This window comes from Aotus nancymaae, unplaced genomic scaffold, assembly GCF_030222135.1.
Source record: "Aotus nancymaae isolate 86718 unplaced genomic scaffold, 86718_ANA_hifiasm-v0.15.2.pri h1tg000002l, whole genome shotgun sequence".
Taxonomy (NCBI): domain Eukaryota; kingdom Metazoa; phylum Chordata; class Mammalia; order Primates; family Aotidae; genus Aotus; species Aotus nancymaae.
Window position 1 is genome coordinate 9869036 of NW_026988413.1, and position 27221 is coordinate 9896256.

Below are 27221 nucleotides of genomic sequence, written 5' to 3' on the forward strand. Positions count from 1 at the left end.
GCCTACACTGCCTTTTGATTGGCCTTGGGGATTGCCGAAGAACAGAGGAGCTGGGCTTTTAACTGGAATTTTATTTTATTTTTTAACTTATATTTTAAGTTCAGGGGTACATGTGCAGGTTTGTTACATAGATAAACTTGTGTCATGGGGGTTTGTTGTACAGATTATTTCATCACCTAGGTATTAAGCCTATTACCCATTATTTTTCCTGATCCTCTCTCTCCTCCACCCTTCACCCTCCAAAAGTACCCAGTGTGTGTTGTTACCCCTATGTGTCCATATGTTCTCATCATTTAGCTCCTACTTATAAGTGAAAACATGTGGTATTTGGTTTTCTGTCTGGTTAACTGGAATTTTAACTGGAAGGGACGTGCTTGTCTTGTTCTCTGGTGTATTCCTAGAGTCTTGAATGGTGCCAAGTGCATAGGAGGTACTCCATAAATATTTATTATATGAATTCCATAGTCTTGATTCCCCTTTGAAATCCATATGGTGAGGTAATTATTGAAATAATCTGTCATTTTGAGTAGATGTCATATGCATACTTATATGCATATATTTATATATAAAAATGTATTTAATTTTTTTAACCTGCAACAAATCATTCTAGGTACTCTTTGGAGTGTTTCTTTCATTTGTCCTAAATGTGCCACGTTTCTGGCTTCAAAGGTTGCTCCTACCCCTGAGGTCTTAGGGAGCAAGCTTGCGCTTTCCCTCACTCCATCTTTCATGACTTAAAAGGTTGCCCCTGTATCCCATTTTAGCCTTCCTAGACTTAAGAATTTTATCTTCCAATTTTCAATTTGTGATAAGTACATCTCTGAGTTTCATCTGTCAGTTCTGAATTTAAATCTTATAATTTTAAATTTATATTTTTAGAAGAAATGACTTTCTCATGTTAGGTCAGAGGACTTAAAAAGATATTTGGTGAAGATTTGGCGTAGAGTTTACTTCCTGTCCCCAGAGACTTACTTACTTACCATCTATCCAGAAGATGAAGTAAGATGAATGGAAAGATCATGAAAACATGATGAGAAAAGAAAACTTTTTTTTTTGGTGGCAAAACTGCTTTGAGCTGTGGTCATTCGTAGCATGTTGTGTGTGTTTGTGAACAAGAGCCGGTTCCTGGTAGAACAGAACCTTTAGGTGCAGGGATTGTTCAGCCCAGGGTTTACTGAATTCATGGTTTTCAGAGTGATCATAAAAAGGTAAACTATGCTGATGGTTACTCACATAATACTTTCTTTAAAAAGCTAGCTTTAATATCTAAACTCATTTGGGAGGACGTAAACCCCTTCTTGAAAATTAGCACAGTTGCTTCCTCTTTTCTGTGCTTTGCTGTCTGTCATCCCATGTCATAACTGGCAAAGTGTAAAACTAAATGTATTTTCCCAGTACATCTCCCCAGTATAACTTTCTCTCCTACCCTTTGCTGGTGCCCTGCATCCATTCATTAAACAAATACAATTGTACCTCAGTGTCCATGAAGAAATTGGTTCCAGGACTGCCTGCAGATACCAAAATCCATGGATGCTCAAGTCCTTATATAAAATGGTACATATTTGCATATAACCTAGGCACATCCTCTCATGTAATTTAAATAATCTCTAGATTACTTATAATACCTGATACAATGTAAATGCTACATATATAGTTATTCTGCAGAAGGTCCTTGATTTATGATGGTTTGACTTATGGTTTCTTGGTTTTATGATGATGTGAAAGTGATACACATTTGGTACGCTGCCTGACTTAGGATGGGGCTATGACCTGGATAAACCCAGGGTAAATAAAAAATATCTTAAGTGGGAAACACACTTTTGCTTACAGTATTTTCAATTTATGATGTGTTTATCAGCGTGTAACCAATTCCATCATAAATCGAGAAGCACTTGTACTTTTTCTATTTGTATTTTTTTGCATTGTTAATTTTAATTTTGACTATTTTTGATCTGAGGTCAGTTGAATCTGTGCATGTGGAACCCGAGGATCTGAAGGGCCTTCATTTGTACAAAATAAAGTTGCTATCCTCCTGGAACATATATCTGTATGTATACAGAGTTTATTGTTGGTGGGACAGGGAAAGGAAGTCAGCATATTGTGGTTCAAAACCTTTAGATGTTAAACCTTCAACTTGCTGACTCATCTTTTTAAGATTTGTTAAGAACTTTATGTGCAGATTTTCTTTTCTCAAGGGACTTTATGACATTCTCTCTGTACCTGTTGGATCATTTTTTGCAAAGCAGTCATGACCAATCATTTTGGGGCATGATGCTTTCTGAACATACTGCAGTGCAATTGCTGTTGATTGGCCTTGGGGATTGTTGAAGAACAGAGGACTTGGGCTTTTAACTGGGATTCACATTTGGTATAAATTTAGATGCCTCACTGAGAATTGATTAAAAGGGAATGGCTTTCCAATGGTCGTGGTCATTGAAGACCAGTGTGGAGACTAAAGCAACTTCATCTTGGATGTGAATCAGCTATGTTGAGTTCTGATTAACTCCAGTTCCTCTAGGAATGCCTCTAAGGTTTTTATTTTCTCTGTGGTTTCTTACTCAAAAGCACATACTTAACTATAAATCCCATCCTTAGGTCAAAACAACTTTGATATCATACTTATCATAAACCCTGCCCTTAAGCAGTTGTCCTACACATCCCTCTGAAGTCTGTAGACCCTCTCCCTGACGGATAAGCCCTGGCTCCAGGGTGTCGGGGGCGTGGAGGATAACAGTGTGGGCATTCACCATCTGTCTTGTGGCTGCCTGAAACATGGCCTCTGTTTGTAATTCTCTATTCTAAATTTCTTTCTGAGAAATTGGATTTCTCAGCCTCTTTCTTTGGCATCTCAGCTTCCTTGGCTTTGGAGGAGGTGGTTTGCGTAGAGCTGCTCATTGCAAGTAAGAATAATAAGTTAGCTCTAACAGCACACAGAGTGCATTTAGGAAGCTTTGCACCTCTGGTTCATGCCAAGTCCTTGCTATCTAGTTCCCTGGCTTGGAGCCATGTGCCCACTATCCAGTGTTACTCCCTCATTCCAAATAAAAATCAGAATATATTCTGGAGCTAACTCAAACCACATTTTATCAAGATGTGTGTAAATTAATCAAAGTCAGTGTCCACTAAGCTACTTTAAGAAAAGGTCCCCTTTTTCGGGGAAGTATCTGTGGCAGAATGTTAACCATGGATATATCCAAATCAGATCTGTCTTTCAGGAGTGACTGCGTCTCCACAGCTTGTGGGAAGACTATATTCTCAGTAGACTTCTACTTCACTGCTTGGAACTTACTTTTGCTGAAGGTGGAAAATTGCTCCTAAGAGAAACAAGTGGTACAAAACACAAAGAATCGATTTTAGGATAATTAAAACTATTTTGAATTTTTTATTTATCAATCTGGCTTCTATATAATTTTAGTTAAATGAAAGACATTCACAAAGAATATTAGGCATACGTACATAATTTCCTTCTTTCATTCTAGTTTACATGCTGTTGCTTTTAGAGAGTGAAATTTTGTGTTATTTCACAGGGATGGAATCCTAATTGACTTTACAGAAAGCATATTTAGCCCAGCTCTTCACAGCTCTAACCTCTGCAGTCGCCATGCTCACTGAAAAAATGTTAAAAACCTGACAAAATAAAACTTAGAGTCAGTAAAATCTAGAACTGTTTCTTGGCCTACTTGAGAGGAACTTCTGTATTTTCACAGCCATCTCCAAAAGCAGCAGTTGCTGTAAATTAACTGAGACTTGGAAATAGTGCATACTGTCTTGGTAGAACTGTTCTTACAGCACAATTTTATATGGAAAGTAAACTTGTAAATGCGTGCTGTATATTAACACATGTGTGCCCATATTTATTTTTATTATCTCCTGCCAGTCTTTGCTCAATGGGAGATAACCAACTTCTCAATGTGATTCCCCATTTCATTGAATATGGGATTTATATCCCACTCATGAAAAAAAAATACTGCTGTGAAGGAAATGTACTTTAAAATTTCAAACATTACCATGCAGGGTACGTGGAGGATAGGCACAGAGTCCCTAGGCTACATGAACATGTCACATTTGTATTTCGTGTTGGCCTATGTATAAGCCAGTCTAGCATGTTGGAGGGCATGTGTTAGAGTAGGTAAGGTGAGCTATAAGTTACGTTCAGATGGGAATTTAGGGCTTTCTGCACAAAAAATTCTCATTTCTCTGTCCTTCTGCTGTGCTACATCTCCCAGTGTTGACAGGTCAGTCTGCAAGATTAATAATCGAGTTGTAGAGCAATGCCAGTTAAGTCTCCAGTTCCTGAATGTGGCCACATTTATGTTTCGACGTGACTTTCAACCACGAGCCACAAAGCAAGTCTTCCACTAGGCTCCATTAATGTTAGCCTTTATATGAGGGTTTCAAGATATTTTGCAGTCAGGAATCAATGGCACCTCACAACTGTTTTATGAAGTAGGTAAAACAGCTCCATCTTATATATGGGACAGAAGTTTGAGGACTTGACCAAGGTTACACAGGGAGGGTCACACCAAGGCAAGGAGAGAGAAAGAGGATGCTGTTAGCTAATACTCAGGGTCTCCTCTTGCCAAAACATCATTTAAAAAATGGGGCTGGCCCAGCTCGGTGGTGGCTCACGCCTGTAATCCCAGCACTTTGGGAGGCCGACGCAGGCGGATCACTTGAGGTCAGGAGTTCGAGACCAGCCTGGCCAACATGGTGACACCCAATCTCTACTAAAAATACAAAAAAAAAAAAAAAAAAAAAAAAAAATCGGTGTGATGATGAGGGGCCTGTAATCCCAGGTACTTGGGAGGCTAAGGCAGGAGAATCATCTGAACACAGGAGGCGGAGGTTGCAGGGAGCCCTAGATCACACCACTGCACTCCAGCCTGGGTGACAGGGCGAGACTCCCTCTCAAAAAAAAAAAAAGTGGGCGGGCATTAGTTCTTAGCTCAAGTCAGCTGGGCACATTGTTATTGTTTGTTTCTCACCAGTTTAGGATCAGGTGGTTCTACTGGGACTGGCAACTGAGGACCTATCTCTGGCTGACTGACTTGAATCCAATTTAATAATTGCTGCCCTTTTTTCCCCCCGAAAACTGCTCAACAGGGTAGGGAAAAGAAAAAAAAAAGGTGGGGAAGTTTCAAATCAGGTGTTAGTTGTTTGGAGGCATGAGACATAAAGGGGCCGTGGAAACGCTCACTGCATAAGAGGAGGATATAGGATATAGTGTGGCGAGGAGAGGAAGAGAAAAAAGTGGGATTGAAAAGAACAGATTCCATCAGAGAAGCAGAGAAAAGCTGTTTGACACGACCTGAACACTTGTATTTACAAGTTCCATAGCTGTGTGCTTGTTCCTGAAGTGCTTCCGACGGCTTCTGTCTGCCCAGCTCTCAGCCTGCTTATGGTGGTTGCTCAGCAGATGCTCGAAAGTAACACTAAGATGAACTCTTTGGCTCAGGCCATTGCTTTTTCTTGTGCCTCGGGATTCCTGCTCTTGTGAGTAAAGGATGCTTGTTTGTCAAATGGAGGGTGGTAGGACTTTTCTAGTAAAGGCTCTCTAAATTCTTGTTTTCAGCCCTTTAATAAAAACTTCCAGATAACAAATCTCTTTTTTTGAGGCGTTGATTGAAAGCCGTAAGGGGAAATCTATTTTTATATATTAAGAGGGGCCAGAAAATAATTGAACAAAACAACTTCTTCAACCTCCTGGACCAGCTTTCTTGGACTGTAGGGAATATGCTATCTTGAGAGCTTAGAATAGCACTAACCTTGCATTCATTCAAAGTCATCTACTCTCAGCTTCTCGAAACATCGATATTTGCTTCATACACGGATGTTTCCTGCACAACCTTAATCAGCCATTAACTTTCCCTGAAATTTCAAAACAGCCTCTTTTTTTTTTTTGTCTGTACATATTATTTAAAGAGGCTACTACCAGCATACTTGTGCTTGATCGATAATGTATTGGAATGTAAGATGTCAAGATTCTGTGAGATGTGAATGACAAAGCAGGACTAGGCACTGAGCGCTTGGGTGGTAATGTCTGAGTCATCAAGGCTGCATTGTGCTAGGCTGTCCAGGGAGAGAGTTGGAAGAAAGACTTCCTTCCTTTTCTTCACATAAATAGATTATTTACTATTTAAAATGTACTAGATATGGCCTTCATAAACAGATGTAGGGATTTTTTGTTAAACTCATAATCCCAAGGAGAGGTCAAGATTTCCAGCATTTATTTGGCACTTAGTTACTTAATACTTTATCCACCTTTTGGTTTCCTGTCTGATGGTCACATGGTAACCCTCTTTAAGAGAGAGACAGTGTCCTAAATGTCTTAATTGATGGTGATATGAGAGAACAACTGATCGCTGCAGTCATTCTAGTGTCCTAGGTTTGAAATGTTAGTGAGAGGACTGGATCTCATTTTTCACCTTTTGTGGCAGGAAAAGGAGAGGGAGGAGAAAGGATGAGAACATTTTAGTAGCAGAAGCTGTTTTGGGTGGCTTTAATCTCCTACTCATTTTGGGAAAAAAGGAAAAGTGTTGAGACAATGAATAATGAACAGAGCTATCATGGGAATTCCGAGAAATAGTATATTTTTATCTGGCATTATCTGTTAAGTGCAGAAGTAATACCTGTAAAACAGGTTTAAAAACCAGAAACACACACGCCTGTAATCCCAGCACTTTGGGAGGTTGAGGCAGGAGGATCACGAGGTCAGGAGATCAAGACCATCCTGGCCAACATGGTGAAACCTGTCTCTATTAAAAATACAAAAAAATTAGCTGGGCATGGTGGCGCGCGCCTGTAGTCCCAGCTACTCAGGAGAATTGCTTGAACCCAGGAGGTGGAGATGGCAGTGAGCTGAGATGGCACCACTGCACTCCAGCCTGGTGACAGTGCGAGACTCCGTCTCAAAAAAAAAAAAAAAAAAAAAACCAACCAGAAACACTTACAAAACATTAGGTTTAAAATTTGCTTTCAATAATACATAAAATAACTCTTAATGGTAATCATCTTGGCTAAATAAAACAGGCTTTGCTTTCAATATGTCATTTGTAAATGTTACATTGTTCTGATATTTAGTGATATTAAATACTTTTCCATTTTAAATGTTTTATAGAAGAATGATTAAAACCTTTTAAAATTAAGGGTGTTCGTGACAGTGCCTGAGCTCAGTCAGCAATGGTAAAAGAGGATCAGGATTCCGTTTTGTTCTGTTACCTTGACCTGCACGGGAAGCAACTGGTCCAGTGTCTCCTTTGGAATGTGCTGTGCACTGCTGTAATGTGCCATTGGCAACTCGAGGTAACGTCTTCCATTACCTGAGAAACTGACATGCTCCAATAAGTTAGGCATATTGAGACTCTTGAAAAAGTTTGCATAATTCTAACAGTAGAATTTCCATTTTTTGAGCCAGGCCATCAGAACAATAGCATCCATACCTTTGAAACCTCCTCTTAACCTCTTCCAGGCAGAGAAGGAAAAAGTGATCATATTTAATTCCTCAGAATAATGGAGTCTCAAGATTTTTTATGAAGTAGAGGCTTGAAATAGATCATAAATGGTAGTCTTTCTTCTTGTTATTTTTTTTTTCCGAGTGGAGTTTTGCTCTGTCGCCCAGGCTGGAGTGCAGTGGCATGATCTCAGCTCACTGCAACCTCCACCTCCCGGGTTCAAGCGATTATCCTCCCTCAGCCTCCCGTGTACTGGGACTACAGGCATTTGCCACCATGCCTGGCTAATTTTTTTTTAATTTTTAGTAGAGACAGGGTTTCACCGTTTTAGCCAGGATGGTCTCTATCTCCTGACCTCGAGATCCACCCACCTTGGCCTCCCAAAGTGCTGGGATTACAGGCGTGAGCCACTGCGCCCGGTCTATAAGTGACAGTCTTTCTAGAAGTAATTTTTGTGTAATCAGTTTAAAAAATAAAATTATTTTTGGATGCATTGTCCCCATTTGTTTACATGAAGTCTATTATTGTTAAATATAATCAATGAGTTATTTGTTAAATAACGGTCAAGGTTTCTGATTGAGAGCTGAGATCATCCTTGTCCATCCTCTGAGAAGCAACAAGTACCAGGTTTGTGAGGAACCTGAGGTTCGAATGTGTCCGTCTTAGAAGATCCCTGAATCACAGCAGTGTGACTGAATGGAACAACACGTGGAGTAGTTGATTTAAAATATGGCAGTGTTTTCCATACGATCCAGAGTAACAGCAGTAATAACTTGGCTTTATTGTGTTGCGTCCATTTATAGGACACTGTCTGTTAGGATTTTGTCACAGGGGTGGAAAAACTACCAGAGATGTAAAGCAAAATAAGCGCAACCTAATTGATGCAGTCACTAGAAATTATCCATACTTTTGTTACAACTAAAAGAGAAAAAGAGCAAACAAATGGCTCTAATTCCCCACTGAGGCGCTTATACACATACAAATCCAATATGTTTCAGATAAAACAGGAGAAAATGTTTTGTAACAGCTGGTCACCACGGTATTGCAGCAGATAGTTAACGGATATTGAATTGGTCTAAGACTACATATGTGGAACAATATTAGCTTAGTAGAATTCAATGAAAAATCAAACCAACAACCCTAATATAAGCTACCTTCCCTGGTTCTTTAATGTCTCTCTCCAGTTGTGCTAATTGTGTCGTTGCACACCAGGTGCCATGTACTCTCTTCAACTGCTGGTATCGGTCAGGATCCCCAGATTCCAGAGAGCTGGTACAGATTGAGGTCTGCTTGAAAACTGGCAAATACTAAGTTCTCTTTGCCCCTTTCTTTTCCAACTTAAAGGACGTCAAAGGAAATAGTAGATGAACACGAACTATTTACTACAACAGCCCATTAAGGTTGACTAGAAGCAAAAGGAAGAGAATGTTGGGGCCATATGTAGGTGCATCAGCTTTTCTCAAGAAAAAATACCCACGTTCTAAGGGCTCGTAAAAACGTAGAAAACTTGCCCTGTAACCATGGGTCTTTAGAACACCTCTAAACACACACAAAATAAGACAGATATTACCTACAAATTTCAACCATTGCTTAAACTCTAAAAGCATTGTTTGTATTATTTTGTTTTGATACAGAAGGGAAAACTCAGCTATAAAGAAATATTAAAAAGTTTTTTTTTGTGGTGATCAGTCTCAAGAATATTCCATTGCCTGCCTCGCCCAACTTGTGCTGATATTTCAAGGATGTGCTCAAGAGTATGACGCAGGGTGCTTTTGGCCCTTTCTCTCCTCCCTAGTAATTCCCTCCTCCCTATCCCATAGCCAAGCAGCCACCCCTCAAATGAGCCATTCCTTTTTGCTTTCATCAATGGTCTCTGTGAAGTTGGGGTCGTTGTTCATGATGGCAGCGTCCGCGCTCTCTGCCGACTCCGCCCCCTTGGCTTCGTTGGTGTGGTAGGTGCCCTTGTGGCGGAACATGTACCGGATCAGGAAGACCAGCGTGCAGAGGATGGTGAAAATCACCACAGCAATGACCCCTGGTGGAGACAGGAGAAGCACGAGAGATTAGACGGGGCCTGGGTGTCCTTCCGACACTGTGTCCCCGCTTCACTACAGCTCCCTCAGACACAGCCCTCCCCCATATAAAACACAGACTCCAAAACAGCAAAGACAAAAACGAAATCAGATTTCTGTTTTTGTCTACGAAGGGGTAACAGGAAAAACGGGAGTAACTTGTCTTCCAGTCGAAGGTAACTAAAATATTGGACACAATCTATGAAATGACAGGTTTCGGGCATTAGACAACAGGCAGAGCAGAACCATGATGTCTGAGAACAGAGAAACAAAAAAAGGAATCCTACTTTTTTTTAGTTTTCTGGCTGGCAGTGATTTTTGGACAGCAGTGTAGGGAGGGGAAGCACAAGAAAGCATAGTGTTTTCCCTAAATGGAGAGGGGAGACAGAGAGAGAGCGCGCGTGCTGTGTATAGAAATAACCCTGATAATCTGCACAGAAGTCTCTTTGAATTCATGGCTGAATAATACTAACGTGTAGGTATAGAATGAAATTCCACAGGCCAGACAAAAAGCAGTGACTGAAGAGCTATAAGCAGAATGATTTCCAGAGCTCATAGAGGGCTGGGAGATTTTTACATTCCAACCAAGCACACTGAAGAGACCTCATTGAACAATCAGGGCATTTAATACAGTTGATAGAATGGTCATGTTGATGATGTTTTGCTAAAATAGGCCTAGAATAAAGACTACTCTAGACATGCCCTTAAAAGGCTTTACAACACATCTAAATAACATCAAGCTGCGAGTAATTTAATCGCCTGCTAAAACAAACCTCATTATTCATTAAAGACAATAAAACTCAAAAACTCAATGGAACATTAGTAATATTTAATATCCAATAAAAATTATCAACCATTCAGAGAAAAAAGGAAAATGTCACTTGATCAGAAGAAACATCAGTATTAGGACGAGATCCAGAAATGACAGAGAATGGAATGAGCAGATAAGAACAGTATAACAGCTATTAGAAACATGCATAGAGATTTAAAGGAAAACACAATCAAAATGAGGGGAAAAAGAAAAGATATAAAATGAAACAAAGTGGAACTTGTAGAAGTGAAACACCCAATATCTGACATGAAAAAAATACTGGATCAGGCCAGGCACAGTGGCTCACTCCTATAATCCCAGCACTTTGGGAGGCTGAGGTGGGTGAATCATCTGAGGTCAGGAGTTCAAGATCAGCCTGGCCAACATGATGAAAACCTGTTTCTACTAAAAGCACAAAAATTAGCCAGGCATAGTGGTACATTCCTGTAATCCCAGCTAATCGGGAGACTGAGGCAGTAATCACTTGAACCTGGGAGATGGAGGCTGCAGTGAGCCGAGATTGTGCCACTGCACTCCAGCCTGTGTGACAGAGCAGGACTCTATCTAAAAAAAAAACTGGATGAAATAACAGATTAGATAAAAGTAAATACAACTGATCTAAACACTCCAATTAAAAAATAGAGACAGAGTAGATAAAGATGCCAACTATATGATGTCTACAAGACATGAACTCTACAGGTCAAAAGTTAAAAGGGTGGGAAAAGATTGCAAACAATAATCATAGTAAGCTGGAATAGCTACGTTAATATAATACAAAGAACAAGGTTGTTAGTAGAAATGAATAACATTTCATAATGACAAAAGGGTGAATTCACCAAGAAGCCATAGTGATTCTGAATGTGCATAAACTAACAGAAGTACAAAATAAATGAAGCAAAGACTGGCAGAACTGGTAGGAGAATTAGACCAACTTGCAATTATACTTGAAAATTTTAACACTGTTCTGTAGGTAACTGATAGAACAACTGAACAGAAAATCAGCAAAAATTTAAAAGACCTGAACAATACTATTAACAAACATTACCTAATGACATTAGACCAATCCTATATATCTTTCTTAAAATAGAGAAGAAGAAAATACTACTCAATTCATTTTGTGAGATCAGCATTATCAGAAAAACATTACAAGAAAACTATGGAGCAATATTCTTTTAAATAGAATTTTAGCAAATCAAGCAATATGTAAAAAAGATCATATATGATGGTGAAGTAATGTTAATCCTAGGAATGCAAGGTTGGTTCAACGTTAAAAACAAAGCAATGTGATTTACCAAATAAAGCAGATAAGGAGTAAAACAATATGATCATCAAAATAAATGCGGAAAAAGCATTTGGAAAACTTCCAGTACCCATTCATCATACAGCCTTCAGTTAACTATGAGTAGAAGAAACTTTCCCAACCTGATAAAGAACATCTATTGGAAACTTACAGCCAATATCCTACTTATTTATTTATTTATTTATTGAGATAGAGTTTCATTGTCGTTACCCAGGCTGGGGTGCAATGACATGATCTTGGTTCACTGCAACCTCTGCTGCCTGAATTCAAGTGATTCTCCTGCCTCAACCTCCCGAGTAGCTGGGATTACAAGTGCCTACCACCACAGCCAGCTATTTTTTTTTGTATTTTTAGGAGAGGTGGGGCTTCACCATGTTGGCCAGGCTCGAACTCCTGACTTCGGGTGATCCATCTGCCTCGGCCTCCCAAAGTGCTGGGATTACAGGCATGAGCCACTGCGCCTGGCCACCAATATCCTATTTAATAGTGAAAGATCAAACACATTTTCCTACCATAGGGAACAGTGCAAAATTGTGAATCTCAACACTTTTATTCACCTTTATACTGAAAGTCCTACCCAACGCAATAAAACAATTTAAAAAAAGCATATAGATTGGAAAGAAACCAGTAAAAAAAAAAATCTCATTATTGTGAGATAACATGCTTGTTTAGATAGACAACTAAGGAATATACAAAAAAAAAAAATTACTAGAACTAACAACAAATTTAGCAAGGTCACAGAATACAAGCCTGATATAAAAGATCAAGTACACTTTTATATGCCAGAAAGAAACACCTAGAAAATGAAATATAAAAAAACAATTGCACAAGTTTAAGAGTTCAAGACTTCTCATTGAAAACCACAATATGTTGCTGAGAGAAATTAAAGAGACAAATAAATGTATAGATATACCATGCAAAGATAGAAATACTAGGCCAGGTGCAGTGGCTCACACCTGTAATCCCAGCACTTTGGGAGGCTGAGGCGAGCAGATCACCAGGTCAAGAGATCGAGACAATCCTGGCCAATGTGGTGAAACCCTGTCTTTACTAAAAATACAAAAATTAGCTGTGCATGGTGGCACACGCCTGTAGTCCTAGCTACCTGGGAAGCTGAGGCAGGAGAACTGCTTGAACCCAGGAGGCAGAGGTTGCAGTGAGCCGTGATTGTGCCACTGCACTCCAGCCTGGTGATGGAGCAAGACTCCATCTAAAAAAAAAATAGAAATATTAAATATTGTTAAGATGTTCATTTATAGATTTAATACAATCCCAATCTAAATCATAGCCAATTTTTTTGGTAGAAATTTATAAGCTGATTCTACATTTTATATAGAAATGCAAATGACATAGAATAGCCAAAATAATTTTGAAAAACAAAGGATTAGAGAACTTATATTCTTATTTCAAGATAGTATAAAGATACAACAATGATGCAAGCATGGAATTGGCTAAGGAAAGATACACAGACCAATGAAACAAAACAAAAAGCCCAGAAAATAGACACACACACACACACACACACACACACACACACACACACAGTCAATTGCTTTTTGACAAAAGTACCAAGAAAATTCAATTGAGGAAAAGTATAGTTTTTTTTTTTTTTTTTTCAACAAATAGTCTTGGAATAAGTAGATATTCATTTGGAAAATACTGACTTTGACTCTTCTCTCACATCATTTATAAACATTAACTCAAAGTGATTAAAGACCTAACGGTAAACGATAAAGCTATACAACTTCTAGAATAAAGCTGAAAATCTTCAAAACCTTTGGGTAGGCAGATTTTTTAGATAGGACAAACAAACCACAAATTATAAAAAGACTGGGGCCAGGAGCAGTGGCTCACGCCTGTAATCCTAGAACTTTGGGAGGCCGAGGCTGGTGGATTGCCTGAGCAACACAGTGAAACCCCTTCTCTACTAAAATACAAAAATAGCCAGGTATGGCAGTGTGTGCCTGTAGTCCTAGCTGCTTGGGAGGCTGAGGCAGGAGAATCGCTTGAACCCTCAAGGCAGAGACTGCAGTGAGCTGAGATCACACCACTATACTCCAGTCTGGGTAACAGAGTGAGATTCCGTCTAAAAAAAAAAAAAGCTATGAATCTGTTACATTTATAGGTGTATGTTATACTTCAATTAAATTGATTAAAAAAGAAGCGAAAAACATTGAGGATTGGGATCTTGATGGCAACAAGGATGCCAATATTGATCTACACATGAGGCTCAATGGCTGTCCTAGGAGAGTCAAATTATTATGTAGCTGTCCATGGTGCCAAGAAAAGACTGGAATATTTGACATGCTACAGCTTATTAATTTTCTGATACATTTTTATTTTTTATTGTGCAAATTAATGCGGTACATGAGAAAATCTGTTACACGTATATAAGGAATAGTGATCAAGTCATAGTGTTTAGGGTGTTCAACCAAGTACGATACATTTTTGTTAGACACAGTCATCCTACCCTGCTGGCAAACGTTGAATTCGTTCCTTTTATCTTACTGTATGCTTGCACCCTGTAACACACTTCTCTTCATTCTCCTTCCTCCTCCGGCTCAACTTTCCCAGTCTCTGTTACCTGTTTTTCTTTCTACCCCCATGTGTTCAAATCTTTTAACTCCCGTGTATCAGAGAACGTGCAATACTTTTCTTTTTATGCCTAGCTTATTTCACTAAAATAATGACCTCCAGTAATTTTTCTGATAATTTTTAACTGAAACCAGACTGGGATTTTCCTTTTCATTTTTTATAGTATGCTATCCTGTACCATTTGAGATGTGAAATAATGAGACTAAAAAAGATCAGAGGGGATAAAGAAGTGTCCTGGCTGCGGTCACTACTACCTACTTGTGTATTCTGAGTCTGTCCAGCTCACCACTCCCATTTGTTTTTTATAAGTAAGCATTAAAAAGTAGCCAGGTTGGCCAGGCGTGGTGGCTCACGCCTGTAATCCCAGCACTTCAGAAGGCCCAGGTGGGCGGATCGCCTGAACTCAGGAATTTGAGACCAGCCTGAACAACATGGAGAAACCCTGTCTCTACTAAAAATACAAAATTAGCTGGGCGTGATAGTGCATGCCTGTAATCCCAGTTACTTGGGAGGCTGAGGCAGGAAAATTGCTTGAACCTGGGAGGCAAAGGTGCAGTGAACTGAGATCATGCCATTGCACTCCAGCCTGCAACAAGAGCGAGACTCTGTCTCAGAGGAAAACAAAAAAAAGTAGCCAGGTGACAATTTAACTATATTTCCTTTTTTTTTAAGATGGCGTCTCGCTCTGTCACCCAGGCTGGAGTGCAGTGGCGCTATCTCAGCTCACCGCAACTCTGCCTCCCAGGTTCAAGCAATTCGTCTGCCTCTGTCTCCCAAGTACCTGAGACTACAGGTGTGAGCCACCATACCTGGCTAATTTTTGTATTTTTAGTAGAGATGGGGTTTTGCCATGTTGCCCAGGCTGGTCTTGAACACTTGACCCCAGGTGATCTGTCCACCTTGGCCCCCCAAAGTGTTGGGATTACAGGCGTGAGCCACTGTGACCGGCCATGTTTACTATATTTCTTCACATCATACTTCATAAGCTTATGTCCTATTTAAACAGCAAAATGAATAATGTAAAAATCTAGAAAACTTTTTTCCTAGACTACTGTGTTATTGACAGTTATTACTTAGGTGAGTAGCTCCACATACGCCTGCTCTACACATCACCTACCTCCAATGATAGCCGAGTTTCTGTTGACTCCATTTCTTATAGCTTGGCCTTGTCCTGGATTATATGGAAAATCCGCACTGGCTGTACAGAAAGAAAGAAAGTCAAGTGTCAGAGTCAAGTATACCATTGATCTAAAATAATTTGATACCTATTTCTTCATACAACTCTTCAGCACCTCCTGTTTTCCCAAATGGAATCTCCATTTCAGATGGACCCCTCTTGCCATTGTCTCCCACAAGAATCACAGCAGCCTCCATCCCTGTTCCTGCTGTTTCTCTTTGCACAAGTCCTGGGTAAACACATCTTCCCACTTGGAGCAATATTAGAGAATCCTAGAACTACCTGAGCTGGCCTGCTGTAGTTCCACAGACAGACGAGTTTATGCATTTGAATGTGTTTTCTTACATTTGGTTGAAATCTTGTTCCCATCCACTTTTAACCCCATGCACAACTGGTGGCATTGAATATATTTGTAGATGAGCTTTTCACAGCTACAGTATTAAAAAGTTTAAAAAGGAATCATTCCTTGAAACTCGTATTTTTCATGGCTCTAATTAGACACTGGCACACTTCAGGAATTTGTAAGGGGGTAATGATTCAAAACGGTTGAGAAGAATATTAACTGCCTAGTGAATTTTCTATTTCTTTCCCTATTATAACTATAAGCATCAGTTGTGTTAAATTTAGGTCTTTGTCTAAGATAAAACAAATCTGAATCCCAGAAAAAGCAAATAGATCCTGAAGTCTGTCTGCAGGTCAACAGAGTATCTTCTATCCACAGGACCTAATTCAACTTCAGAAACGATTCACGTGTGTGGTCTTCTGCTGGAGAAGTTAAGGTAAATCTTCCTGCAGAAGCAGGTCATCTTAGTCGAAAGCAAGCTCTGGCTACTGGTTGGCACCAATTAAATGTACAAAGAATTTAGAATACTTATTTGGTACAATGAAATGTGTACACGCCAGGCAAATGGGTTTATGTTATGATTCAGGGAAAATGTTGCTACGTACTCCGTTTTCTGACACTCATTTATTCCCAGGCCATAGACTTCCAAGATTCTCCAGGATAATGAAGAAAAGCAGGTAGAGCCCTTTTTTCCTTTTCTCTTGGACATATCGAAACCAAAAAGGGAGATTCCAGATTCTGCCAACACATGTGATTTAATCCTTTCTCTCTTAGACTTCATTTTTTTTTTTTTGAGACAGAGTCTCTGTCGTCCAGGCTGGAGTGCAGTGGCGTGATCTTGGCTCACTGCAACCTCTACCTCTGAGGCTCAGGTGATTCTCCTGCCTCAGCCTCCCCAGTAGCTGGGATTACAGGCACCTGACACCATGCCTGGCTAATTTTTGTATTTTTAGTGGAGACCGGGTTTCACCATGTTGGCCAAGCTGGTCTCAAACTCCTGACCTCAAATAATCCATTCTCCTTGGCCTCCCAAAGTGCTGGGATTACAGGCATGAGCCAACTATGTGGCCAGACTTGATATTCTTGTTTAGGACCAGGAAAATTATACTTTCTAGATATATACATTCCAAATTCTCTCAACTGTCAGTTGACTGAGTAAAAGCACAGAGTAAGAAAGCTCCAAGTGAAAGCAAACTTAACTCTGAGTATTCAAGTATTTCATATTCCCCCAAGTCTTTAAGTGGGGGATACAAAAGATACCACTGATGGTTTTTGCTTGTTTTAACTGGCTCAATCCTTTTTTTTTTTTTTTTTTTTAAGATTTGGTCTTGCTGTGTTGCCAGGCTGGAATGCAGTAGTATGATCATAGCTCACTGCAGCCTGGACCTCCTAGGCTCAAGTGTTCTTCCCACCTCAGCCTCCTGAGCAGCTGGGACCACAGTCATGCACCATCACACCTAGCTAACGTTTTATTTTTTTGTAGAGATAGGGTCTCCCTCTGTGCCCAAGCTTGTCTTGAATTCCTGGGCTCAAAAGATCATCCTGCCTTGGCCTTTCAAAGTGTAGGGATTACAGGTGTGAGCCACCATGCCTGGCCAATTGGTCCAATCCTACACCCAGTTAGGCAGTGAAATGGGGAGAGCCAATGTGAAGTACAGTGCAGTCAGCTACTTTCCCATCAGCTCACTCTTCCAGTTCCCTTCAGGATTTTCTAGGGTAGGTAGCGTGGATTAATATTCCCAATTCCAAAGTCAGCTCAAGAATGCAAAGATCTTTCATTTATTAGGCTTATCATCAGATGTAAGATTAATCCTAAAATTATCTATGGGAATAAAACTGGTTTACATAGAAACATGTAAAAGGGTGGGTGCAGTGGCTCATGCCTATAATCCCAGCACTTTGGGAGGCTGAGGTGGGTGGATTGCCTAAGCTCAGGAGTTTGAGACCAGCCTGGGCAACATGGTGAAATCCCATCTCTACTAAAAATACACAAATTTAGCTGGGCATGGTGGCACATGCCTATAGTCCCAGCAGGAAGCTGAGGCAGGAGAATTGCTTGAAACTGGGAGGTGGAGGTTGCAGTGAGCTGAGATCGTACCACTGCACACCAGCCTGGGTGACAGAGTGAGACTCTGCCCAAAAAACCAACCAATCAACCAGCCACATAATAAACACCTTGGCTTTCTTTTTTAAACCTGAATCTTCTCTTCAGAGAAGTATTATCAGATGTAACAAATTTATTCATTCGCTCATTCACTAAATCTTTATAGAATGCCTACTATACGTCAGACTTCATTCCAAGTGCTGAGGATACATAGTGAACAATGAAATAGGCAAAATAAAATAGAGAATGAAGTTCTCTAGCTAATGAGAACTTCCTGGTGCAACATTGTCTGTTTATTCCATGTATCACTGAAGAGTGTGGTTTATATAGTCCCAGCATGAAAGCATGGATGCGGTTTCAATTATGAACTTGTCCATTTACAGCGAATTGTCTGATGTTGCTTTGTAGCTACCACACTGTAAGTCATGCCACCCATAAACCATAAGTACACAAGAAAGGAAGATTTGGTTATGAATGTACACAATTCCCTGGCATAAGCCACCCTTCAAAGACCAAAAGCTGCTTTTCAGGAATGAAAACTTGCACCGTTACTGCCCATCTTTTCCAGACCTTTTGACACTATAATTACTCTTCTCTGGACACTATTTAGTCCATATATCCTTCTAGAAAGTCACCAAGCTTGTGAACAGTATAGCTAAAATTAGAACCCAGGGAAAGGTACATTCCAAATTCAACAGTCTTCTCTACCCTGCCTTTTGAAGGCTAGAAAGTGACAGGGAGTTGAAGGGTTGAGGAGGTCCCAGCTCACAGACAGTTTGGCTTGCTTTGGGCCTATGGGAGGAGGAGCCCTTTTAGGTGATGAATTCGTTAGTTTTGTTTAAGATATATTGAGTTGGAGGTGCCAGTAGGATACCCAGGTGGAGATACCTACTAGACGTTTGGATACTTTGTGAGTGAGTCATATTTCCTGTCTCCTTTTGGTAAACACAGAAATTTCCTGACCTCCTTTTTTTTGTCTTTCCCTATCCCCTGCCCCCTCCTGACTTTCTTTAAATGTACCTTCAAAATATATTAAGTATGGTGATAAAAAATTACAATGGTAATTTGTTATTCTATTGTGTGATATTCGTACTATTGTGAATGGTTTGCTTTTCTGGCTCAGGTGACATGGCTGGTAGACCACAGCATGGTTTCTCTCTGCTCCAAAGCCTGTCTTATGGTGTTGCATCCTTGGCCACAAAACTGCAGAAAAATGCAAATGCTTAAGAGATACTCATAGACCTTGAGGTTACCGATAAAATCAGTAGCAGAACATACAAAGAGAGTGGAAGGAGTTATCTGAGATGACCCAAGGAGAGTGACAAGAGCTAGAGGGGAACATTTAAAAATATCCTAGGATTGTTTTGGGTATAAATCTGAACTCCTTGGCACAGGGAAGAAGGCCTCCCTTGAGCTGGATTTCTCTCCTGCCCCTTCCCTCCTGGGGTCACTTTTCCAACTCAACTTTCTAGGTATAGGTGATATGGACAGGAGGCAGGGAAATACTGGATAGAACAGGGCAAAGTCCCTGGCAAGGCACCTAAAAGCCTGAGCCCACAGCCCTAATGAGAACTTCACATCCCTGTTTTCCTGCCCAAATGTTGCTTTTCCAAAACCATATTGGCCTGCCATGCCCTCCAATCCTGCACCCAGAAAAACCCCAAGCTCCACTGGCAGAGGAGCAGAGGAGAGAGCAGAACAAGAGGCTGAATGTGGAGAGGAGAAACGGCATCTGAATGTTGAAGAGGCAGCTGGACATTTGGAAAGGAGTTTGGCTGAGGGTGGCTGAACTCCAGGGGAAGATTATCTTCCCAATTCATCCCCTTTCTAGCTCCCCATCCCACTGAGAGCCACCTCCATCCTCAATAAAACCATGTGACCTGATTCTTCCTGGACACCAGTCAAGGACCTGGTTACCAAGGGGGCAGGGGGTAAAAGGCTGTCACCTTGAGTCTCCACTAAGCTGGTTAAGCTTAGCCATCCCTGATGGCAACTGCTAAAAGATCATTACTTGTAACATACCCATAGACACTACCATGGGGCCAGAGCCCAAAAGTGCTCACCCTAGATGCTGCACCCACTTGCCTGTGTGCTCTCCCTCTACAAAAAGTTTGAGCGAGCCACATCCCTGTTGCGAGTCCCATGAAGGGGTACAGGGAACTCTCCCGTCTCATAGGGGCTCCTGATGCTTCCAGCTGACACACCTTTTCCCTCCCATGTGGTACTCTGTCTGGACATCCGGTTTACCTTCCTTTTCTTTGTCCATTAGATCTTACCACTTTCCTAAAAGTATCTTCAGCAACCTCAGATTAAGTGCCTGTCCCTTTTCTCATGGGAATAATCTTAATTCTTATCACTTCTTTCGTAACAGTCATCCTCTTAAAATCAGAGACCAATCTTAATCATGTTTGCAGTTCCAGTGACCAATAATGCAGTAGCAAGGGCTAAATGGATGGTTCATTGACTGGCATAATTAAAATCTGTCTATTAAGAGGCATGTGAACATTGTTTAGCTTCTTCTAATAAAGCCTTCCATGCAGGTAGAATTTTGAAAGTCAGCTGCCTACTCTCAATGAAATCCTTATAGTGAGGCAGGATTCTTATTCTTCCTAACAAAGGAAATGGACATATTGAATATAGAAAATACATTAATGACTCCTAGTCCACTAGACTTTGGTTATTGTTAGAAAACAATTGTCCTAATGCGTGTGAGTGCTTACTCCCTCGAGTCAAAGCAATTGCTATTTTGAGAGATACATTGTATTGCAACTGTCCTTTCCCCTGGGTACCAACATCCTCTTGGAAATGCACACAGGGAAAAACAGGGACCAAGAAACAGGACTGAGACATGGGTGACAAAGCTCATCTATTCTGCTAGCATCCATGTTCCCCGCACTCAGCTTGCTGGGAGAGCTGAACACTTTTAGTGGTGTTGGAGTATCAAGGAACCTATACTTTGGGAGACATTGTGAACAGGTCCAAATCTGGAGTGTTAATTTAAAATAGACTAGCTATAACATTCTCAAGATCAGACTTTCATCAAATAAGCACAAACTATATTCAGCACACTGCTCTTCTGGATCCCCAAATGACACCCCATGTTGACCACCAAAGCACAGTGCATTCTATTCTGATTTAGAGTTTTATAAAAGCTCACATATTTCTGTGTATTTCCCTTGCACATGTCCTTCTTGTGTGTGCTCATCCCTGTTCCTATATTTGTAGACCATGTTTCCATTGCACCATTTGGAGATTAGCTCTCCTCCCCTTCTCTACCCAGCACAGCCCAGGCAGGATGTATTGCTGGAGGAATTGATGATGGGAGATTCTTCTCCCAGGAGCATGCTTAGTAAACAGCCTGGCTAAGGCTTTAGCACCGACACACATATGCTCTACTATGCTCCTCACCCAAGGAGAAGGCAGATATATTAAAGGTCCTCAAACATATTCAGACATAGCCGCAGTCACATCTTAACATGCAGATGTTCTTCGCTTCCACTCTGTCTCCCGTATGAGAAGCAGTCTGAGAGCTCACTACTGTACATTTTCCCTTCTTACAAAAAAAAAAAAACAGTAAATAACAAACATACTTTGTAAGAGCGGTCCTATGTTGGAACTGAGTAAAAGTATACTTTCCTTTTCCAAAAAAGAATATAAAATATGACAGTTTCGTTCCATTTCTAAAGGTGTTCCACCCTTCTCTCCACTACACTCCTGAAAGGCTTTGCCGTGACAGCAAGATGCCCATGGAGTCAGCACCTCTTACATCTGTGTGCTGGGCAGGGGTGAGGGTGATGACCTTCCCTTGGCCACGGGGGCAAGAGGGACTCTTGAATGCCAGTGACGAGTCCTGAACTCCAACATTAAACAACAAAGGCCACGTAGGTTGTTTAGACACAATGACTGGCAAAGCTCTAAATTCTAAGATTATGTGAAATGAGTCATCATTTGGATTAGGGTTTCCTCAAATGCAAAGTTTTCTAGGGCCCAGTCCAACTCTGAATTCTATGACCATGGAGCAACTTTCAAAGGCAAAGTTGCAAAAATGGCAGAAAATCAAGTGGTTAGTCGTGGTGGAACTGGTCCAGAGTGCTTTTCCTCTATTGTGGAGTACAAAACATTTCATGTTGATTACTATGAAAATCAAATTTTGGGAGCAAGCTGTTTAGGAAATATTAGCACTTTCTAAAAGTCAAGCACTGTTCTCCTTTTCATGCTAACTAATTTAATTCTCATGTGAGGAGCCATAGCACATTCATCCCATTTTGGAAGGATAAAAACTTGTTTGAGGACAGACAACCAGGAAGTGGTGGAGCTAGTATTTGAACCCAGGAAGTTGGCTCCAGAAACTATTTATTTATTGGAGATGGAGTCTTGCTCTGTTGTCCAGCCTGGAACGTGATGGCGCGATCTCGGCTCACTGCAACCTCTGCATCCCGGATTTAAGCAATTCTCTTGCCTCAGCCTCCCAAGTAGCTGGGTCTACAGGCGCACGCCACCATGCCCAGCTAATTTTTTGTATTTTAGTAAACATGAGGTTTTACCGCGTTGCCAAGACTGGCCTTGAACTCCCGAGCTCAGGCAATCTACCTGCCTCAGCCTCCCAAAGTGCTAGGATTACAGGTGTGAGCCACTGTGCCCAGCCTCAGAAACCATTTATTAAACACTCAGCTGAACTGTCTCTGATGAGAAGGCATCAGTCTACAGCAGCTCTATCAAATGACCAACATCATCGTAGGGTCTTAAGGCAACCACCAGTTTAGCCCAACTGTTTTCTCTGTGGTTGGTGGGCTGTCTGGGGAAGTCAACGAAATCGAAAGGCTTCCGACTGTGTTTGCTTTCCTTCAGAAGCTGAGTGTGGAGACATTTTATCTGACAAAGGATAATTACCCATGACGGCAGCATCAGCTGAGCAATGTGGCAAGCTAAGAACTCTGAGCCCTCGTTGCAGAAGCACAGAAATTCAACCTTCCCTTGGTGACAGACCCCGATGGGCCACAGCACAGAGAGAATGACCATTACCTTTACAGAAACACCAAACCAGGAATCGTGCAAAAGGAATCTTTAAAATATCAATTGTTACATTAAATATAATTTTTGATTCCATTTACAGAATATAAAAAATTAACGAGTTACTAGAAATTGATTTAAAGACAGCTGTAGGCTAGGCATGGTGGCTGACGCCTATAATCCCAGCACTTTGGGAGGCCAAGGCAGGCAGATTACCTAAGACAAGGAGTTTGAGACCAGCCTGGCTGATATGGTAAAACTGTGTCTCTACTTAAAAAAAAAAAAAAAAAACAAAAACAAAAATACAAAAATTAGCCAGGTGTGGTGGCTGAGGCAGGAAAATCCCTTTAACCTAGGAGGCAGAGGTTGCAGTGAGCTGAGATCATACCACTACACTCCAGCCTGGACAACAGAGCGAGACTCCATCTCAAAAAAAAAAAAAAAAAAAAAAAAAGACAATTGTAAGAACAGAATATTAAAAAGAGATTTAGCCGGGGGTGGGGAGTTGGGGAGAGATAGCATGGGGAGAAATGCCAGATATAGGTGAAGGGGAGGAAGCAGTAAATCACACTGCCATGTGTGTACCTATGCAACAATCTTGCATGTTCTTCACATGTACCCCAAAACCTAAAATGCAATAAAAAAATAAAAATTAAAAAAAAATAAAAAACAAAGAGATTGAAATTATTTAGCCTATAATTTCTTGTCTGTCCTAGTGAGTGAATAGGGAGAAGAGGGAATAAAGCTTTTTTTTTTTTTTTTTTTTTTTAACTACAGAAGATAAATTTGGTGGTTGTGGTTAAGTTTCAAAAGATTTAGGCTCAGAAACCAATGGCAAACAAAACATAATGAAGTGCATATAAAAATAAATTGAGATAGCTAACATAAGACCCCCCAAAATGAAAGGCTCTAGAAGCTTCAGGTTGTCATGTATCAAAGACAAAAAAATTAAACTGTATCTGACATCTCCTAGAGAAAATATCTCCATGGAAACCACTGGAGTTTCAGCATCTAAAGTAATAATTTGAGACACTTCAACAAAACTGCTGCTATTAATTATAATTTAAATTGCAACATTATTTTTACAGTGAGATCTGGGCTAGATGAGGTATCTCTGCCCTTTTCTTAGCTTGTTTTATTACATTTTATTCTCTTTTTTCAAATCTGAGTTATATAGCAGAAAATGATTTTTTTCTTAAATAATTTATTTTTAGCCATTCACTACTGACTGATATTTCTGAAACAGATATGAAATCAAATGGTTATTGACTAAGATGCCGAAGGTATAAGGGACATTGTTTTATTTTTAAAGAGCATGCCTGCTAATCACGTTTTTGGGAGGGAGCGATTTCTCAAGGTCAGCAGGATTTTCTGTAGGCAGAGCATTATGTGGCATGTACGGACATGATCCTGAGTTTCACATTTCTCTCTCCAATCTTCACCTCCATTTCTAAAAAAAGCTAGCCAGCCAGCATTTCCAATTTCAAACGGGGAAAGGATTGTGAATTTTTGGCTCCTGACTTGAGAAGTTAAACGAGCCTTACATTTCCAGCTTCTTAAGGGAGGAAGTGGCAGCTGCTTGCCTGATTGTCCAAGATCCAGTGACCAAAAGACGTTATGTGAAGAGAAACAGAATAAACAAAATTGTCATCATTGGCTATATGTTGTAATTGTTTAAATAACACTGACTTTTATATGAAAGGACTGAATGGACAACTGATTCCATTCTACTCCCTCTTCCCATCAGTTACTTCTGAATTGTCTCAATTGCCTTTCAGGAAAAAGAACATTAATAAAAAGAGCATTTTATTAATGCTCCCAGAGTAGGCTGACATTGTACTCTTTCGTCTGATTAATGATAAAGGGATATTTTAATTGGAAATAGCTCATTATTAATAGATGCTCAGACTTTGTATTCCATAAAATAAACACTAACGTAAGGTATCTGGTGTCCATTTTCATGTTAGATAAATATTTCTCAGGTGGGCAAAGTTCCACTCCCAATTGTTATAATTGTTTATAACAATTATAACATTGTTCCAGTCCTAATGTTATAATTGTTTATAAATCAATGATCAAAGTTATTGTTTAAAATTTTGCGGGCACTTGCAGACTATTGATTGTGACAGCTGGCCTTTATAGATGCTGTAGTTCCACAACCTCTATCTACAGTTGGGGCAGCAAAAATGCCGAATGGATGATGGATGATAAGTAGGTTGAAGCCACGTGGTTGGTGGGTGCCAGAGTCGCTGCTACAGGATGAGGTCTTTTGACTCCTCATTCAGAACTCTGTCCATGGACTGTAGTTCTCAGGGTGGACCTTGAAAGTCTGGATCAGAGAGCCTCACTGCAAGGGGCAGCCATCCAGCTGGCCCTCCATATCCGCGGGTTCCCCATCTGTGGATTCAATCAAACTCAGATAAAAAATATTCAGGGAAAAAAGTTTCATACGTACTGAACACATACAGATATTTTTTCTTGTCATTATTCCCTAAACAATCAAGTATGACAACCTTTTTTTTTTTGAGATGGAGTCTCGCTCTGTTGCCCAGACTGGATTGCAGTGGTATGATCTTGGCTCACTGCAACCTCTGCCTCCCAGGTTCAAGCGATTCTTCTGCCTCAGCCTCCTGAGTAGCTAGGATTACAGTTGTGCACCACCACGCCTGGCTAAGTTTTGTATTTTTACTAGAGACGGGGTTTCACCATGTTGGTCAGGCTGGTCTTGAACTCCTGATCTTGTGATCCACCTGCCTCAGCCTCCCAAAGTGCTGGGATTTATAGGTGTGAGCCGCTGTGCCTGGCCAACAATTCCTTACATAGCATTTCTGTTGTATTAGGTATTATAAGTAATCTAGAGATAATTTGAAGTACCTGCGAGGGTGTGTGTAGGTTATAAGTAGGTATCGACCACACTATTTGCCATCAGGAACTTGAGCATCCGTGGATTTGGGAGTATTGGGGGGTCCTGGAACCAATCCCCTGTAAACGCTGAGGCAGGACTGGACCCCTTGGTTCACACTGCCGTACGGTTCTTGGTTGAGGTTCGCTGTGGCTTCTTTTCCTTTCCGCTGCTGGGTATTTATGAATTCATGCCGATGTTAACAGGAGTGCAAGAAGGAAGCAGCCCCAAATCTGGGGGAATATGATAAATTCGGGAAGTGTCACGTAAACCCCTGTCTGAGGGAAAAGGCTGTTTCTCCTGCTGCACGGTTTCCAGAATGCACATGGTGGCAGCTGTGTTCCCCGGAAGGGGCTGTCACTTCCTATGCATGCAGGGCTCTGAGTGTCAGGGACAAAGGGCTCTGCGCTTGTGTAGCTGGTGGATTCTTGGGCCTGAAAAAGTTGCTGAACCTCTTCAGGCTGCTGCTTCTCCTTCTGTCTCAGTTTGAGATGCCTTTTGGAGACAGCGCTCTGATTCAGAGCTTTCAAACATTAAGGGGCATACAGATGCCCTGAGCTCTGGTTAAAATGCTGCTTCTGCCTGAGTTAGTCTGGGGTGGGGGACCTGGGCATCTGTATTTCTAACAGGCTCCCAGAGTGCTTGAATACCCACCTCACTTTCAATTGCAGAAATTGAATGGAAACAGTTGGTGGTTCGGGTCTCCAGCTGCGTGCGTGCGTGTGCGTGTGTGTGTTTTAAATTTAATGCAGTGCCTGAGAGGGAACTGAAATAACTCCTTCTGACAACCTTGTCTTTTTTCTCTTGGCCAAATCATTTGTGTGACTTTAATGATTTGCCTGCCAGAATGCCCCAAGGTTCGACTCCGTTAGTTCTATTTCTTTTTAGTGTTGTGAAAGCAATAATGGGAACACTGCGTCAATTTCTGATTAGAATTCTTTAGTATTTTGAATGTGTGTGTGTGCGGGGGGGAGTTTATTACAGTTTAGGAAAAAACAGCCAAGGAGTTTAATAAATGGTTATCTTAGTATGAGCTTGGATACCTTTCCTGGTTCAAAGCAAAAATACAAGTTGATTCTCTGAAGTAAGTGTATCAGGGAGGGAAAACATTGGGATGTTGGCATTTAGGTTCTTGATGCTATGGATGCATTTAAAGGCATATATGAGAGAGAACAGATGCATTTAAAAATTTTATTTTCATAAACAGGGTTTTGCTATGTTGCTTAGGCTGATCTCAAACTAGTGGATTCATGTAGCTGGGACTATAGGCACGTGCCACTGTACCCAGCTAGACGTATTTTTAAAAATACTGTACTGTGTAGTTTTTTTTGAAGTTTATGGATTTGTTTTTTGGAAAAAAAATTTTTCTGCTGGTACTGCTGCATGGGTGCAATGTGGGACACAGCCAGCTCAGGGTGGAAAGCCTGAAGCCATATAGGCATATGATGGTATGTCA

The 27221-nt window shown here is 40.7% G+C and overlaps 1 protein-coding gene across 1 annotated transcript in view; it reads right to left on the minus strand.

The window, feature by feature from the left end:
- Positions 1–3351: 3351 nt before the first annotated feature.
- CNTNAP2 (contactin associated protein 2) overlaps positions 3352–27221 on the minus strand; it is a 1621124-nt gene continuing 1597254 nt past the window's right edge. The window contains exons 22-23 of the mRNA XM_064372470.1: positions 15347–15427; positions 3352–9486 (exon numbers count right to left, since the gene is read on the minus strand). Of these exons, the coding sequence (XP_064228540.1) occupies positions 9287–9486; positions 15347–15427 (281 nt within the window). The 3' untranslated portion in view covers positions 3352–9286. The remainder of the gene's footprint in view (positions 9487–15346; positions 15428–27221) is intronic.